The sequence below is a fragment of the Lutjanus erythropterus genome, chromosome 24 (genome assembly GCF_056507025.1).
Source record: "Lutjanus erythropterus isolate fLutEry1 chromosome 24, fLutEry1.hap2, whole genome shotgun sequence".
In the NCBI taxonomy this organism is placed as follows: domain Eukaryota; kingdom Metazoa; phylum Chordata; class Actinopteri; order Lutjaniformes; family Lutjanidae; genus Lutjanus; species Lutjanus erythropterus.
Window position 1 is genome coordinate 17,335,164 of NC_139340.1, and position 15,013 is coordinate 17,350,176.

General features: G+C 43.8%; 1 protein-coding gene and 1 long non-coding RNA gene across 3 annotated transcripts in view; one reads left to right on the top strand and one right to left on the bottom strand.

Moving 5' to 3' along the window:
- Window positions 1–484: 484 nt before the first annotated feature.
- LOC146304920 (putative ribonuclease ZC3H12C) overlaps window positions 485–15,013 on the bottom strand; it is a 40,111-nt gene continuing 25,582 nt past the window's right edge. Inside the window, exons 1-6 of one of the 2 annotated variants that reach the window (XM_084713625.1) lie at window positions 12,371–12,535; window positions 5,601–6,475; window positions 5,290–5,429; window positions 4,065–4,299; window positions 3,641–3,747; window positions 485–2,857 (exon numbers count right to left, since the gene is read on the bottom strand). In XM_084713625.1, the coding sequence (XP_084569751.1) occupies window positions 1,251–2,857; window positions 3,641–3,747; window positions 4,065–4,299; window positions 5,290–5,429; window positions 5,601–6,406 (2,895 nt within the window). In that variant the 5' untranslated portion in view covers window positions 6,407–6,475; window positions 12,371–12,535 and the 3' untranslated portion in view covers window positions 485–1,250. Of the gene's footprint in view, window positions 2,858–3,640; window positions 3,748–4,064; window positions 4,300–5,289; window positions 5,430–5,600; window positions 6,476–12,370; window positions 12,536–15,013 lie in introns of those variants that run through there. The other variant, XM_084713626.1, reaches the window with a different exon arrangement.
- Window positions 12,996–15,013, top strand: part of LOC146304921 (uncharacterized) — a 135,837-nt gene continuing 133,819 nt past the window's right edge. The window contains exon 1 of the long non-coding RNA XR_014769280.1: window positions 12,996–14,446. This is a non-coding gene — a long non-coding RNA (uncharacterized LOC146304921). The remainder of the gene's footprint in view (window positions 14,447–15,013) is intronic.

The window sequence follows — 15,013 nt, forward strand, 5'->3', positions numbered from 1 at the left end:
CCAGAACTGTCACCCATTCTTGAGAACTGAGACATTTGGGAAATCATATCCTTGAAAAAAAAGCTTTTAAAATTATTCATACCAACATTCTAAGTCCATTTGTTTTAGTTAAAATCTGTAAGGATTTATGTGTAGAAAAAATGTAATTTATGAAATGTTTTCATCTGCATTTTTAAAAATTTCTAAACTTGTCCCAAACAAGAATTACCAACTTTTAAACAATTTAAAAAAACAGCGTTAAGACTTCAAAATCTAAAACTAACATAACGTCTGATAACATAGGTGTAAAATGTTCTATTATAATCATGTTGTTCTAAAAATTGATTTTTTTAATTAAAATATTGGCCCTCAACTCTGTTAGATCTTAACCTTAACATGTCAACTTCGTAGTCCTTCTAAATCAAAGTTAAATAAGAATCCTCTTTTTAAAATGTCTATTTTTATTAGCATTAAGAAAACTCTTGGTAACTTTAAAAAAAAAAAAAAAAAGACTTTCTTCTGACGGAGCTGATGTCTACATTTATTAAAAGAATTAATCACTAGGAGGTTTGCCTGTTGGAAGGATTAACAGCCAAGAGTTTTATCTTGTAAAACATATTTATTTTTAATTGAGTAATAAAAATCAAAACACTCTCAAAAGACGGTTTTGTCCCAATTCTCAAGAATGACTGCTGTAGAAACAGCTGATCTTGTTATGAACAGTCTTGTTTGCTCATGTAGAGGCATCATTATTAATTAAGACTGTTTCATAACCAGCTAAAAACTCCTTGTAGTAGTTTTAAGGTGGTGGAAATGATTTAATAATTCTTCATATTCGATATATGCGATTGGCTGTAAACCAAAAAAGTGCCTTTTTAATTTGATGCATAACAAGTTCTGCATGTTTAAGTGTGAAAATATAATATGCTACTAAATAAATTTAAAAAAAAAAAGATTAAGCGGGCAGGTCTAGAAATTTTCCCCCTAAGTCACACTTCATGTCAAAGTCCTAGATTTCATCCAATGACACGCTCTCTCCACAGGTTGATTTAGTTGTCGCTGCACAGTGACCAGAGCTGGATTTGGATTATCTTCAGCATTTTATATCCTTAAACTTATGCATCATCTCATTAATGTCATAAGAAAAGACGATCCAGAAGCTTTTCAAATCCCACCATGCAAACCCAATGTGCTGCAAAGGCAAATCTCAGTTTGCTCTGCTGATTTTGTGTTTTCCTGTTTCTACTCAGACTACGTAACTTCTGGGCTCCTCAGTAGCCGGTCTGGGCCTTCTCCGCGAGGATGGCGGCTGCCAGCTGCTGGGGGTCCGTGATGTGGGGGCTCCTCGCCATCACCCGGCTCACCAGCTCTGAGGGGAAGATGTTGCACAGGTTGACGTACACTTTCTCCCTCACGTCCCCATAGCGGCTGTGTGCGGGGGAGTCCGTGTGCTGCGGCATGTAGGAGGGGGGAGGAGGAGCATGTGAGGGCACTGAAAGGTGAGCGCTGTGAGGCGGGTACGGTGGGAGAGGGGCGCTGGGTGGATGAGCCGGGTGAGGAGAGTGGGAAGGAGGTGGCGGGTGGTTTAGGTAATGTGTCGGTGATGGGTGAAGAGCTGGGTGGGACGAGTGGTGCTGGGCGTAGCCGTCCTGTGTCCAGGGAGGGGCGTGCCAGGATGACTGTCGCGTGTCCGGCAGGCTCTGATAGGCTGACGGCTCGTACCTGGATGGCGGCAGCGGAGGCTGCCTGTAGTAGTTGTCCCAGCTGGGTAGAGCTTTTGTGCGATGTAGATGGTGCGACGTGGTGAGGTGTTCGTACAGATGTGAGTCTGACACACTCTCTGCTCGGGTGGGGGCTAGGCAGCGTCCCAGAGGTGAGCCAGGAGGGTGGGGGTTGGACTGGGGCAGAGAGTGGTAGTCACCTGGGCAGCTGGAACGTGCAGCCAGCGGCTGGTGCTGGAGGTGAGGGGGTAGGGGGTAGAGAGGGCGCTTTGGGGGAGCCTCAGGTGGAGGCTGGTCGTGGGCGCAGCTCTGTCCGCGTGGTACGTTCAGGTGGTAGCTGTGGACTGCAGGGTTAGACGAGTGGCTGTGTTGGATGTTGCTGTAATCAGCAGGATGAAGGCCACAAAGTTCATGGTTTGACGCGGGATGGTGGGGGTACAGCCGGCTGTGGGGGTTAGCAAAATGGACGCTGTCTTCCAGTAAGGTGTCTGGAGGGCATCCGGGACACGGCCGCTCGCCATACGAGTCACAGCTGCTGCCGCAACTCACGCTGCTTTCGCTGCCGCACTCGGAGCCAGCTGAGCCCATGGAGCCCAGCCGCAGGTCTGTGTCGTTGGGGAACCGACAGTCGGGGCTCCGCCTGGAGGACAGGCTCAGGCCGGAGTACGCCCGCGTCACAGAGTAGTAGCTTAAGTCTGGAGACTCACAGTGAGGGTAGAGGTCGTGGCTGGGGGCTGACAGACCGTGTGGAGTCCCAGCTCTGGACTGCTGCTCCTGGGGAAGGCTGAGCCCCGATGGAGGGCCTCCTCCTGGAGCTGGAGACATGGTGATGCTCCCACTGCAGCTACTGCTGCTGCTGCCACACAGGCTGCTCTTCTGGCTCTCCGCCCTGCCTTTGGCCAGCAGCTTCTCCTCTGCATCGCTGTACGACAGAGCCCGGATGCTGGGGTCCGACTGCCTTTTCGGAGCGCCTTTCTTCGCCTCGATGCTGCCAGCTGGCACGCTGTGGCTCTTCACCAGCCCGGTGTCCCCCTGGTTCTTTGTGGTGACACAGGTCTTGGCACTTGCACGCAACTCGTCAGCCACAGCACGCTGAGGCTGGCCGCCTCTTTCTGGGTGGTAGTACTTACACTTGTGGCCGTAAGTGCACTTCTTTCCTGCAGCAAACAGAACAGACAGATTCAGTGTTATTACATAGTAAGTATACAGAAGCTCCCAACAGACATTATGCAACATAAGTCATTATGTAACCTGCAGAATAGTTCATACACTCAGAAAACACACTGTCACCACAACACAGATCAGATTTACATTTGTTTGTTTTGTAGTTATATAACAAAAGGTGAAAGAGTGTTAGAAATAGAATCTAATAATACAAAAGTAAGTATGAATGTACTTTTTTGCTTGATGTAAAGTATATTTAAAGTGTACTTCAGTGTACTTACAAGGAATGTACTATTTTATGGTAAATTTTTACATTAGTGTACTTTTAAAATGTATACTAAATTCTAAATACTAGTAATGGTAAATCAGTTTACTTTTGAAAAGCATAGTTGTTTTCAAGTTTCTTGTAATACACAACTACTATGCTTAAAGTGTGCTTTAATTTAACTTTAATTTGAAGTTTATTTAAAGCTGTACTTCACTGTACAGAGAAACCTAAATTTCATTAATAAAGCATGTGTATTAGTGCACACAGTTATCAGGAAGGCTAATCTGATCTATTAAATACACTTAACATGCACTTTTCTACAATTTAATCACAACTAAAATAAACTTATAATAAAATAAAATTAGTATTTCCAAGTTAGCAAACTTCAAATTAATCATCAACACCCTTGAAGTATACTGATGAGTAGTCTGACTGTAAGTACACTGAAGTATTCTAAAATTTAAGATACTTGGTATATTTATTTTTCATCAGGGTGTAATGTTCTCACCATATGGACATGGTTGTTTCTTCTGCTCAGGCATGACGGGTCTTTTCCTCAGGAAGTTGTCCAGGCTGGGGCCGTGACGACCAAGAGGGTCATCTGGGGGCATGAATCTGAGGGCGGACAAAAAAACAGGACACAACAGTTACATGACTGTAAGTTTTAAGACGGTGGCGTTGGTTCATATTCTTTAGATTACATCTGTCATTTTGTAAATTGATTAGACTGATAAAAAAAAGCAGCAATTCTCCTTTTAAAACTAAAATTAAGTATTAAACCAAATGTATTATTAATTATTATTAATTTAACTGAGATCTCTGACTTCAAAATTAGAGCCATAAATGTCAGATGTAAATGTTCTTTGGACACTAAGTCATCAACAGTTATAACATTTCCAAAATCTGCCCATCACTAATCCACCCCTACTTACTTGTCGTTGACAAAGGAGTACATGAGCAGCCGCTCATCGATGAACTTCTTCCACTCAGGCTTCTCATTAGCCAGATCTCGGTAGTTGTCGTTAGAGACGATGATGCCGTCTGACTCATAGGCCAGCTTGACAATGAAGCGGTCGTCATAGCAAACCACGCGCCGACCTTGGACACGCCGTGAAGGAGTGAAGACCAGGATCTTTTCCTTCTCCAGGCGACGCAAGATCTCCTGATCTGTGTGTGGGGAGGGGTTTCGGTAAGGTTAATAAAAATACTGTGCTGGAATAATCAGTAACACTTTCTACATCGCATTATAAATATATCCATCAGACAGTATAATGCATTTTTAAGGTTTTATAAAACCCATAAATGTTTATAATCATGCATGACAGTATTAAGTATTATAAGTGGTGAACTTGATGTTTTATAAGTTGTAAGTTCAGCATTTGTAATACTTTATATCTCCATGCCAAAGTGGCAACAGTGTTTGAAAAGTATATATAATGCATTATAAGCACATCCATAGGACATGCTAATGCATTTATGAGGCTTTTTAAGACTCCTTAGAAATGTTTATAATCTGTCCGACAACTTACAACAAGGTTTATCAAGTATTATAAGTGGTGGTCAGCGTGCGTAATGCTTTATCAGTGACTTATAATACTTTAACCTTGTTTTAAGTTGACATGAATGATTATAAACATTTACTTGTTTAATAAAGCCTCATATGAATTATAATGTTTTATGAATGTGATGAATAATAGACATGACCCCTTAAGACAACCAGTTCTTCTTACCAACACGGTTTGTCACTTTGGAACGCAGGTATAAAGCATTATAAATGTGGAACTTATAATACTTTATAAACCTTGTTTTGTGGTTGTGCATGATAAACATTAACATAGTTTTGTAAAGCCTTATAAATTCAATATGTCTTGTGAATGTGCTTATAATGCATTATAGACACACCCTTGTTACTTTAAAATGGAGATATAAAGCATTATGAATACTGAATTTATAATGCTATACTATAATATTACCATTTATAAACACTCATAAGTTGTCACACATGATTATGAAAAATTCTGTTATAAAGCCTTATAAATAAATTACAGTATAATGTCTTATTAATGGTCTTATAATGCGTTATAGACACGACCTTAATACAAATAGTACTAAACAATTTTTAGTGACTGCACGTGTCAAACAGCCTGTTGCACTGACCTGTTATAGGGGCGTCAGGGCGGGACTGCTCTTTCCTCCATGCGGGCACAAACACTGTGATGTCATGATGACCACGCTCTAGGAACCAATCAACAGCCAGCTGGATGCCCTGGCAGGAAAACACTTCCTTGTTGCCATGGCTGCAGGATATAATTAAAGAGGCAGAGGGAACAGCAAATTAACATTCTGGTTTCTGATCGCTCCATATAGCAATCTGCAGTAATAAACACATAAAAGTCTGCTTTCTGAAATCAATAATCAATCAATAATAAAGAATTTTAGGACATGTCTTTATTAAAACGGTCACTCACCTCATGGCTACATTACTGCCGTCCACCACAATTGGCCGCAGGTTGTCCTGGTCGCACAGAGAGTCTGAGGGACAGGGCGAGTCCGACCTCTGGCTGTCCAGCAAATCAGAACAGCCGCAAGAGGAGGAGGTGGACGAAGAAGATGAGGTAGAGGCTAACGATCCAGCTGGCTGCTCGCTGTCCGTCTTGGTGCCCAGTTTGACCAGCTCTCCCAGTATGTCATTGATGAGGGTGTCGGGGCCGAGCTTGGACAGCACCAGTCGCACCGTCTCCTCAGAGTAGCCCAGCTTCAGGGCGAACTCCAGCTTCGCCTGGTACTCCTTCCCGCTGGTCTCAGACGCCGGCTCTGACGCGATGGGATTGGATGGCGGCTCGGGCGGGTGCTTGCATGGCGAGCTGGGTGATGATTGGGCAGGGGTGTCGTGTTCGGCCTCTGATGAGAGTTCAGACGGGAGCTCAGGAGGACCATCAGTGCCTAAGTCCACACACTGGGTCCGACAGAGCGGCTGGTGGGTGTTCTTACTGTGAGTCAACCCTCCCTCCCCTCCATCCGGGTCGGCAGCGAGGGTGGCGCCGGAAGACGCCGCCGTCTCGCACTCCACATCGGACCCAGCGTTTTCCTCCACTGGGGGAGGAGAATTGGCGGTGCTGCTGTTGCCGGAGCTCTCCCCCTGCTCCTCCATAGCAGGGGGCCCGTCAGCGCCGCCAGCCTGCCGGTCAGCCCCTGCTACGTGGAGATACTCCAAATCCAGCGCCAGGTCGAGGATGTGGCCTGCTCCTGCCTCCACATGGTCCTTCTGGCCCATGGATCTGTCACAGACATCCAGCACACGGGGCCGACTGCTGCCCGCTCACAAAGCTCGACTCATCGGTGCCTAAAGAAAGAGACACAGAGGAAGATGAAGCGAATGTGAGATGCTCACTAGCCTGGGAACCAGATTAATCTGAGAGCTCATGTTTCATTAGATCTGGCTGCCCTGCCTTTTAGATACATTTCAACCCATCCTTGATCTGTCTCAGCCAATCACAAGTGTTAATCTAATACGAGGCGAGTTAGATGACTGTATAGAGGAGGGTAGTGTCTACATGGGAAGCCCAGTCATGCAAGAGATCACGCCAGAGTGATCATTTTAATCCAAATGATCTTTCCCTACCTGTAACCAGGTGTTTTCTGTCCCTAAACTCACCCTTAACCACGGCGTTGTTGCACAAAATCCACAACAAAGAAAGCACAGACAAATTTTGCAGGAGGTTTGCAAATCTTCTCCTCCTTCTAGACACAACTACAGAGGAGCACAACCTCATTCAGTATTAAACTAACTGGACGGCATTTTCTCTAATAGAACAACAAACGACTGTAGTTAAAGCTTTTGCAGATAAGGATGTTTGCTCTGATTGGTTGTAGGTGTATTTAGTCGCGTCTTGAATCTATTTTCATCTGTGCAAGTGTTAAGTATCAAGTCTTGATTTATAAAGGTCGACAGATAATTGCTTTTATGCACTGATAACTGTCATTTACACCTTAAAATCCTTATTTAAAAAGCTCTATAGAAATACACAGAGTCCATACGCCATCAAGTGTGATATAACGTCCAGTAAGTTTTTTTTTTTCTTTGGACACATGATGAATTCTGCAAATTTACAGGGATGGAGAGAAAAAAAATACCAGTAGAATCACAATTCTGCCTTTTCAATTTGATTAATGAAATTTAAAGCTCATTTCAATTGATTTTTGATTTAAAATTGTGAAGCTATTCATTTTTTTTTTTTTTGCCATATCTAATATTCCATTCCTACCATATTCTGCCAATTGATCCCTGTAAATCTTACACATTGGACCTTTTAATTTAAATTAAGTTAAATATAAGCTGAGACGACATTTTAAGAATAACATGACTGAAGTGCAGAGACTCTTGGCTGAAAACAAGTACGGTGTCTGTTACAAAAGCAAACACACCACTAAAATTCCTCTGAAGTCATTTGCACAGTGAGAATTTGCATTCAGGCTCCATTGTTACATGATAATGTAGAGTCAACACTGACTGTTATTTTAGGAAAATCTGACTTTTCACCCTAGGAAAGTTTTTCGGCCAGGCCTTCCTGACACTGCGCGGCTTGTTTACGCTGGCTGTGACTGGCTGTCGCGGGCAGTTGGGGACTCCGCCGAGCCACAGACTGCCTGACACAAAGAGCCGACGGGGCCTCTCACCCTAATTAATGGACTCCCGCGTTTTGGTTTTTTTCCTCCTTCTTTTTCAGTCTGGCCCCAGTCTGTTTTTATAGGGCCACGCCACAGCACATTAATCTAAAGGGGGGAACAGAGGGTGAACCGTTTAAAAAAAAGACAGCAAGCCGTTAGTGATGATGCTGATGGACCCCCGCCTTCTACCTGGTAATTAAGGTCCATATGCTTCTCCCCACTGGGGTGGCGGAGTCACTCATTAAAACACAGAGGGGCTCCGATGCTGCCTAGCCAATCAACATATTGCATTCAAGCACCAAGGACATGGGATCTGGTTAGGCTAATCTGATTGGTGTGAAAGGTTTAGCCGCACAAATTACAGGGAGCACTTTGGAAAGTTAATCTGAGATCATGAAACTGATATGTTAATCTCTAGGAACAAAATTACAGTCCTGGAACGAGGCGAGTCTGCATGAAATTTAGGCTTAGTGACGTCACTGAAAGGATCTGTGGCGTTTCAAAATAAAGGATCCGTATGTCACTTTGTTTAATACTACAAATGTAAAGTCAACCTGGTTGGTCTTCAGCATCTTACAGCCCAGACGTTGTCTGGACAAAACACATGATGGAAGGGGAAGTGACTTAAAGATGGTGGGTGAGGAGAGGGGGGGGCAGGGTGGAGTGAGTGCGCATTTTATGAAAAAGGGCTGCCTAGCAACGGCGGCTGAGCTACTGTTGCTAAGCTACAGCTGTTGAAAGCATTCTCCCTTTCCAAATGCCAAGACAGAGGCTGCAGCGTTCAGCCGGCGACCCGCCTCACACACACACACACACACACACACAAAGACACATAACAAAAAGGTCTGGTGTAGGGGAGGGAGGGGCTTAAAGTGTGCCTCGCTGGCAGCCCATCCCCGCCACCCAAGACAGCAATAGACGTGCAGGAGTGATTAGGACTGGGACCTTGGCATCAACCGGTGTGGGCGTTGATGATGCCCATGAACACACACACACACAGCGTCTGCCTCGCTAAGTGAGTCATGCTGCTGTGCAGAGGGGGCTGCTGGGAACATTTCATGCACACTCTGCCGTGGTCTGAAATCTTTCCGTTTAAGTTTCTCTGGTGTTTGCCATCATCCAGATGACTCTGATCAGAACAGAAGTACATCATCATCACTCACGTCTAACTACAACACAAGTGTTCGGGAATCACAGAAGCTGTTTGAGACATAAAAGTTGAACTGCAGGGGCTTAAAAGTTTGCCAAGAATGTTTCTGTATAACAAGCAAATTACAACAAATGACAGATTAACTGGGACCTGGTATCAGCAGGAGCGCTCATCACTAAATATACTGATTAAACGAGGTATTAGCAATGATCAGAAGCGTCACCATTTGTGCTCTCGCTAATCAACATTAGACTTGCTATGATGGCAGCCTGCCGTTATCTAGGAGCTACCTTAAACACGGATAAAATTCCTAAAGCTAAGTGATCTAAAGTGTGGCTGAACGTCACTCAAAAAGGATTTTAACACCAGGACAAGCAACAAATGCTTAAAGGCAGTCCAGGAAGTCCAGTTCAGGCCCTGGTGGTGTTTTTAAAGCATCGTTTCATTGCATTGTGTAGATGTCTGGTTCTACATTTACAGAGCTGTTGGTAACAATGTTTGGTAACAATGCAGAATAATGAAGTGGTGATGGACTTTTCAGGGTTTTCCACAGGAAATCGTTTAGCTGAAGTGGTGAGCCGCACAGATCCTGATTTGTCTCATCTAAGACTGCAACTAATGGTCATTTTCATTAGCGGTTATTATTCTGCTGATTAGTTAGCTCACTTAATGGATTGATTGTTTTGGTTATGAAATAGCAGAAAGCGAAGGAAAAGTGCCCATCACAATTTTCCCTGAGTCTTGTTTTCTAAACTGAAAGCAGCTCAGTGCAGTCGGAGCAGCTGAATCACATTAACCCCATTTGATTTTCACAATCTGGACAAATCTGATCATAATCCTGTTGTTTTAACTGCTTAGCTGCAGAAATATGAACAGCGTGCTCGTCACAATTAAAGCCTGTTTAAATGTGTTCTGATTAAATCTGGATCTTTTCACAGTTTGGATTTTTTTTCTTTTCAGAAATCTCTTCAAGTGTGGTCCAGGCTTCAACAGAGTTCATTCATTCAGCTTCAGTCTTAACGGACCAACGGTGGAGCGACCTCATCACACCACCTCCAGACCTGCAGGCTGAGTGGATGCATCTTTCAAACATCAGCTCACACACACACACACACACACACACACACACACACCGAACTGCTGGCTTTGATGAAGCAGGCAGTAATGAATATGTAACACAGTCCTTACAGCGCTTTGTATGTGGAGCTTTGTGTAAAAAGTGTGTGTGTGGTGGGTGAAGGGGGGACGGGGGTGGGGGGCTGACCGGGGAGGGGCACAGGGAGGACTAGAGGGGGTCTGTCTGGCGGTGCATCACTGCACGACCGACACTGTGCAAAACTTATTGTAAAAAAAAAAGGGGGTTGTCCCATCCCAGGCTGAATAATCAGCCGGGGGAATACTGTGTGTGTGTGTGTGTGTGTGTGTGTGTGTGTGTGTGTGTGTGTGTGTGTGTGTGTGTGTGTGTGTGTGTGTGTGTATCTAGATGGCGCGCTAGGCTTTCCCCGCCAGCAGCAGGGCAACAGATGTCGGCTGAGCGCTACTTTGCAACTGGTGTCTCCCCTTCACACACACACACTCACACACACACAGACACACACACTGCACCCCTCTCCAATAGAGCAAGAATAAAGACGCAGCAGGACACACACACACAGAGGACACATGATCAGATGTGAAAGCTACACACACACACACACACTGTAAGAAAAAAATCAGGCAAGAATTTAGTGGAATTAATTCTCTTCTGAGTTCAGTCAACTTATTAAATTAAGTTTCCCAGCATGCATTGTTTGAGCATTAAACCTGAGACCCTTCTCTTTTAATAGCTTGAAGAAAACATATGATGAAAACTTTGTGCATGTCTCTAACACACTTTAAGATAAGTCAGAATTATTTATTTTCACAATAATGAAACACTGTCAGTGCTAATTATGTTATTAAATCATATTAAATCTTAAATGTTATAAATGGTCGTCAGTGTGACTGAAGAGTTTTAAGCTTCTTGAACGAGTACAGCAGAATTAACATCAGGTTTATTTGACTAGAAAAGTTTGTTTTGAATCAATTTTTTTTGTTTTCTCAGCCCAGGGACTGTTTGCTTCCTCCTGCAGCCTCATGTGACCCAGATTAGGAGACGCTCGCTTTTTGTTACCCACCAACCCCCCCAAAGAACCCGACAACACCGACCCATCCCCCCCACCATCCTCCATCAAGGTTCATATCAACACAGATCACACTGAAACTCAACTGCAGCGTCAGCGTAAACAAAGTTCACACAGCACTATGAAGTCTTATAACTCAGGAGCTGCACACATTCCTCATAATGTAGAGCTCAAACAACAACTCACTCAATCGATTATTTCTCAACAGATGGATCAATGCAGATCAATGCTGAGCTGCTTCAGTAGTAAACTGAATGTCCTTTTGAGGACATCATCTTGGGCTTTGGAAAACAGTGATCAACGCAGCCCTGATGTGTCCCTGTGGTTCAAACTGAGACTGATTCATCTCTCGTCTGCACTGTTTGACGTCCACAGCCGCCATCAGACAGACGAGCTCCTCTGTTCCACCTTCACCTCTTATCCTGAACTCACCGACGTGACCTGGACGTGACTCAGGCCTGTTTTAAACTCGAGGGATCCGAGATCATGTAAGTGAAGTACTCAGGTACGTCAGCATGACGGTGATTTATGATGCTGCAGCCAGACAAGCTGTCCTGCAGCTAACACTGCTAAAGTACAGCTGGGCCTTGTAACAATACTCAAATATCACACTAAAAAATGTCCCAATACTGTACTGTGATGTTACCTAACACAATATTACATGGTTAATCATTTTCTTATTTGGATTTTATGCTATGTTTTTTTCAAGTAGTCATTTTTCTTTGCTTTATAATATCACAGTATATATCATATTGTGGACTTTTTATGCAGGTATTATCATTGGAAGTGTAAGAAAATATCACTGGACTGTGACAATATTTTTATAATTTTATTTTACAAAAAGGGCTGCTACTGACTGCTGCCTTGTTTTTCTCACACAATTCAAACATTTACTGCCAAAAGCAACCAATATTTGTGCACATGTCTAAATCAGGGTTGTTACTTTTATCAAAGATGTAAACTAGAAGTACTTTAACTTAAAGAAAATTATGAATGTAAAATGGTGTACACTTTTTTAAAATATTGCAGTAAATATTGTATTGTGGACTTGTTATCATGGTTTTACGGTGCCTTGAGTTTTTGCTATCATTGCATCTTTAATTGCCCCTCTGCATCATCTCAGAGGTCCACGTATAAGTACTTTATAAGGACAGATCAGAAAACAGCCATGTTTTTAATTTAATAACACGCTAGAAAATAAAATTTCAGAATAAAACTCCAGTTATAGGCAGACAGAAGGGGACTTTTTCACACTCACCAGACTTTAAATGCTCAACAATGAAGAGAGGGAAGTAGATTTTCTCATTTCCGCAGATTTAAATCCTTGAAACCCAGACAGCAGGTGAAACTGAGAAAAATAAAAGTCCTAAAGTTCCCACGCGAGGCTCCTGCTCGTATTTTCTGCAGGTCCAGCAGTGCAACTCCAGCCTCTGTCCTCACTGTCTGAAGCTGTATCCTTTTTCCACACAAGCAGGCAACTTGGACAATGAGTGGCAGAACAGATGGAGCAACAATGTCTGCCATTGCTTCGTTTAGAGTGGCTGCTCTTCCACCAATCAGAGCACGGCGGCCTTACAATGAGGCGCAGAGACAGCAGGGGGAGTGGCTGTGGGCGAATGCCTGCAACACCCAGTTTCCCCAAGGCACGCGTACTCAACGTGCACCAGCACACACACACACACACACACACGCACACACACTCCTCTGGTCGGGCTGAAAGGGCTTCCCCTGTGTGGCCGATGAATCAACGAGGGGTGGGCGGCCGAACAATAGAGCCACACAATGGGAGGCTGGGGAGGGCAGCTGCAGTGTGAGGGCTGGTGCTATTACGGCCCGGGGCAGCAATGGAGAACACCTGGCTACAGAGCAGCGCAGTCACTCTCCGCCCTTTGTCTCGGAGCAGAGGGTGGTGGTGGTGGTGGTGAAGTGGGGGGAGATCGGGGCAGAAAAGAAAAGGGCTGAGGCTGGCTGAAAGAGTGGCGTGGCCTTTAAGAGAGTGCAGGAGGAAAGAGGAGAGTGTGGCCGGCCTGAAAGGGGAGAAAGGACAAGTGTGGGGGGTGAGGGACATCAAAAAGTTTTATGTCCCAATGAGTGTGAGGAGGGGACGTGTCCCTCATTGTTGCAGCACACTTAGGGCAGATGACTCGGAAGCACAAATCTTTGCCTTTCTGTCTTTTATGTGAGGATGGAGCCCCGTGTGCAAATACAGAATCTGACTGAATAAACATATCAATATGACTCCCAAAGTGATGTTATAATATACACTTATTTGCACCAGTGTCACTGATGCAAACATTAAAGACATAAGAGTTCCACACGCTGCACAGCCAGTATGACTGTACAGAAAACTGTGGAGCTGCAAAACTGGGCTCACAGCCAGCAGGATAAAAAAAAAAGCTTTGACTGGACTGCTTTCACTGGCCACTTTAGTGCAACACTCTGCTCAGTGCACCAAACCACACTGCTGGAACACACACACACACACACACACACACACTCACTATCCACCTACAGTACGTGGAGAAGAGGGAAGTGCAACAAGTGCTAAGCAGCAGAGAGCAGATAAAACAAATATGGCTTTACCATCTTTTGCAAAAAGAAAAAAAAGCCTGGGAGGATCTGAACAGTTATCACTGAACAAAGCCAAAGAAGAATATTCAGTAGCTTTGCATCAGACTAAATATTTGAACTGTCTACACATCCAAGAGACATTTTCCATCTGGATGTAGACTTAACAGGCCAAAACTCAAAGATATTCACTTTATTATCATAGATGAGAAAGGATGGAATCAGACAGCATCTTATCCAGGAACACTTTGTAAAACCACTGTCAATAAACACATAAATGCAAATTAAGACTCTACCATGCAAAGACAAAAGCCATATATCAAAAACATTCAGAAACACTGCAGACTCCTCTGGACATTCGACCAAGTGTGCAACACAGCACTGGAGCTGCAGAGCAGAATGTGATCCAGCCTCTAAGTTTGAAAAAACACAGGAGGGCAACATGTCTACCAAGAGTGAGATAAGACTAAATATCCAGCTGGATGTATCTTGGCAGCGAGATGTTAGCATGTAATAAAAAGCAACAAAAACAGCCCAGCATGTTTTAATGTGTTCCTCTGTGTCGACGTGCCAAATGAAATAAGTTGTTCTTTCTTTCAGCTCGCTGGTTCAACAGGAAAACAACTGGCTGATTAAATAAGAATGTGCTGCGAGTCAGCTCGACCAGTCAGATAAGGCTGATGAGGCCACAGACAACAGCTGACCAACTGCACAGAATCCAGACACACACAGGAGAGCTCTGTACACCATCTGTCCCAACAAACAGGTGTGTGTGTGTGTGTGTGTGTGTGTGTGTGTGTGTGTGTGTGTGTGTGTGTGTGTGTGTGTGTGTGTGTGTGTGTGTGTGTGTGCGCTGCTCCTGACAACTGCAGCAGCAACAGGATGATCGTTTTTCTCTGTTTTAGACAGACAGATAACACTGAACTGCACAAAGAGACCTGGAGCAGATTTAGGAGAAGAAACAGCACACACACACACACACACACACAATGAATGAATGAATGAATGAATGAAATAAACTCTTTGATGCAAAATTAGGGGTTGACCAATACTGATCATTAATAGTAATCAAGGAAACTGATAACTGATATTTGGAACTGGATACGAGATTTTTGGGGCTGATGCCAATATCATACACACACACATTCATACCTACCTACATACATACATACATTCATACACACATACATACATTTCAAGTTTTGAGGAACCAGGAAGTAATGAATCTAAAATTCAATTTAAATTAAACTCGAAAGCCCTAATTACCACATTTATGTTTTTTTTTTTTTTAAATAAATACATAAAAGTATGCATGATGACACGACGACAATTT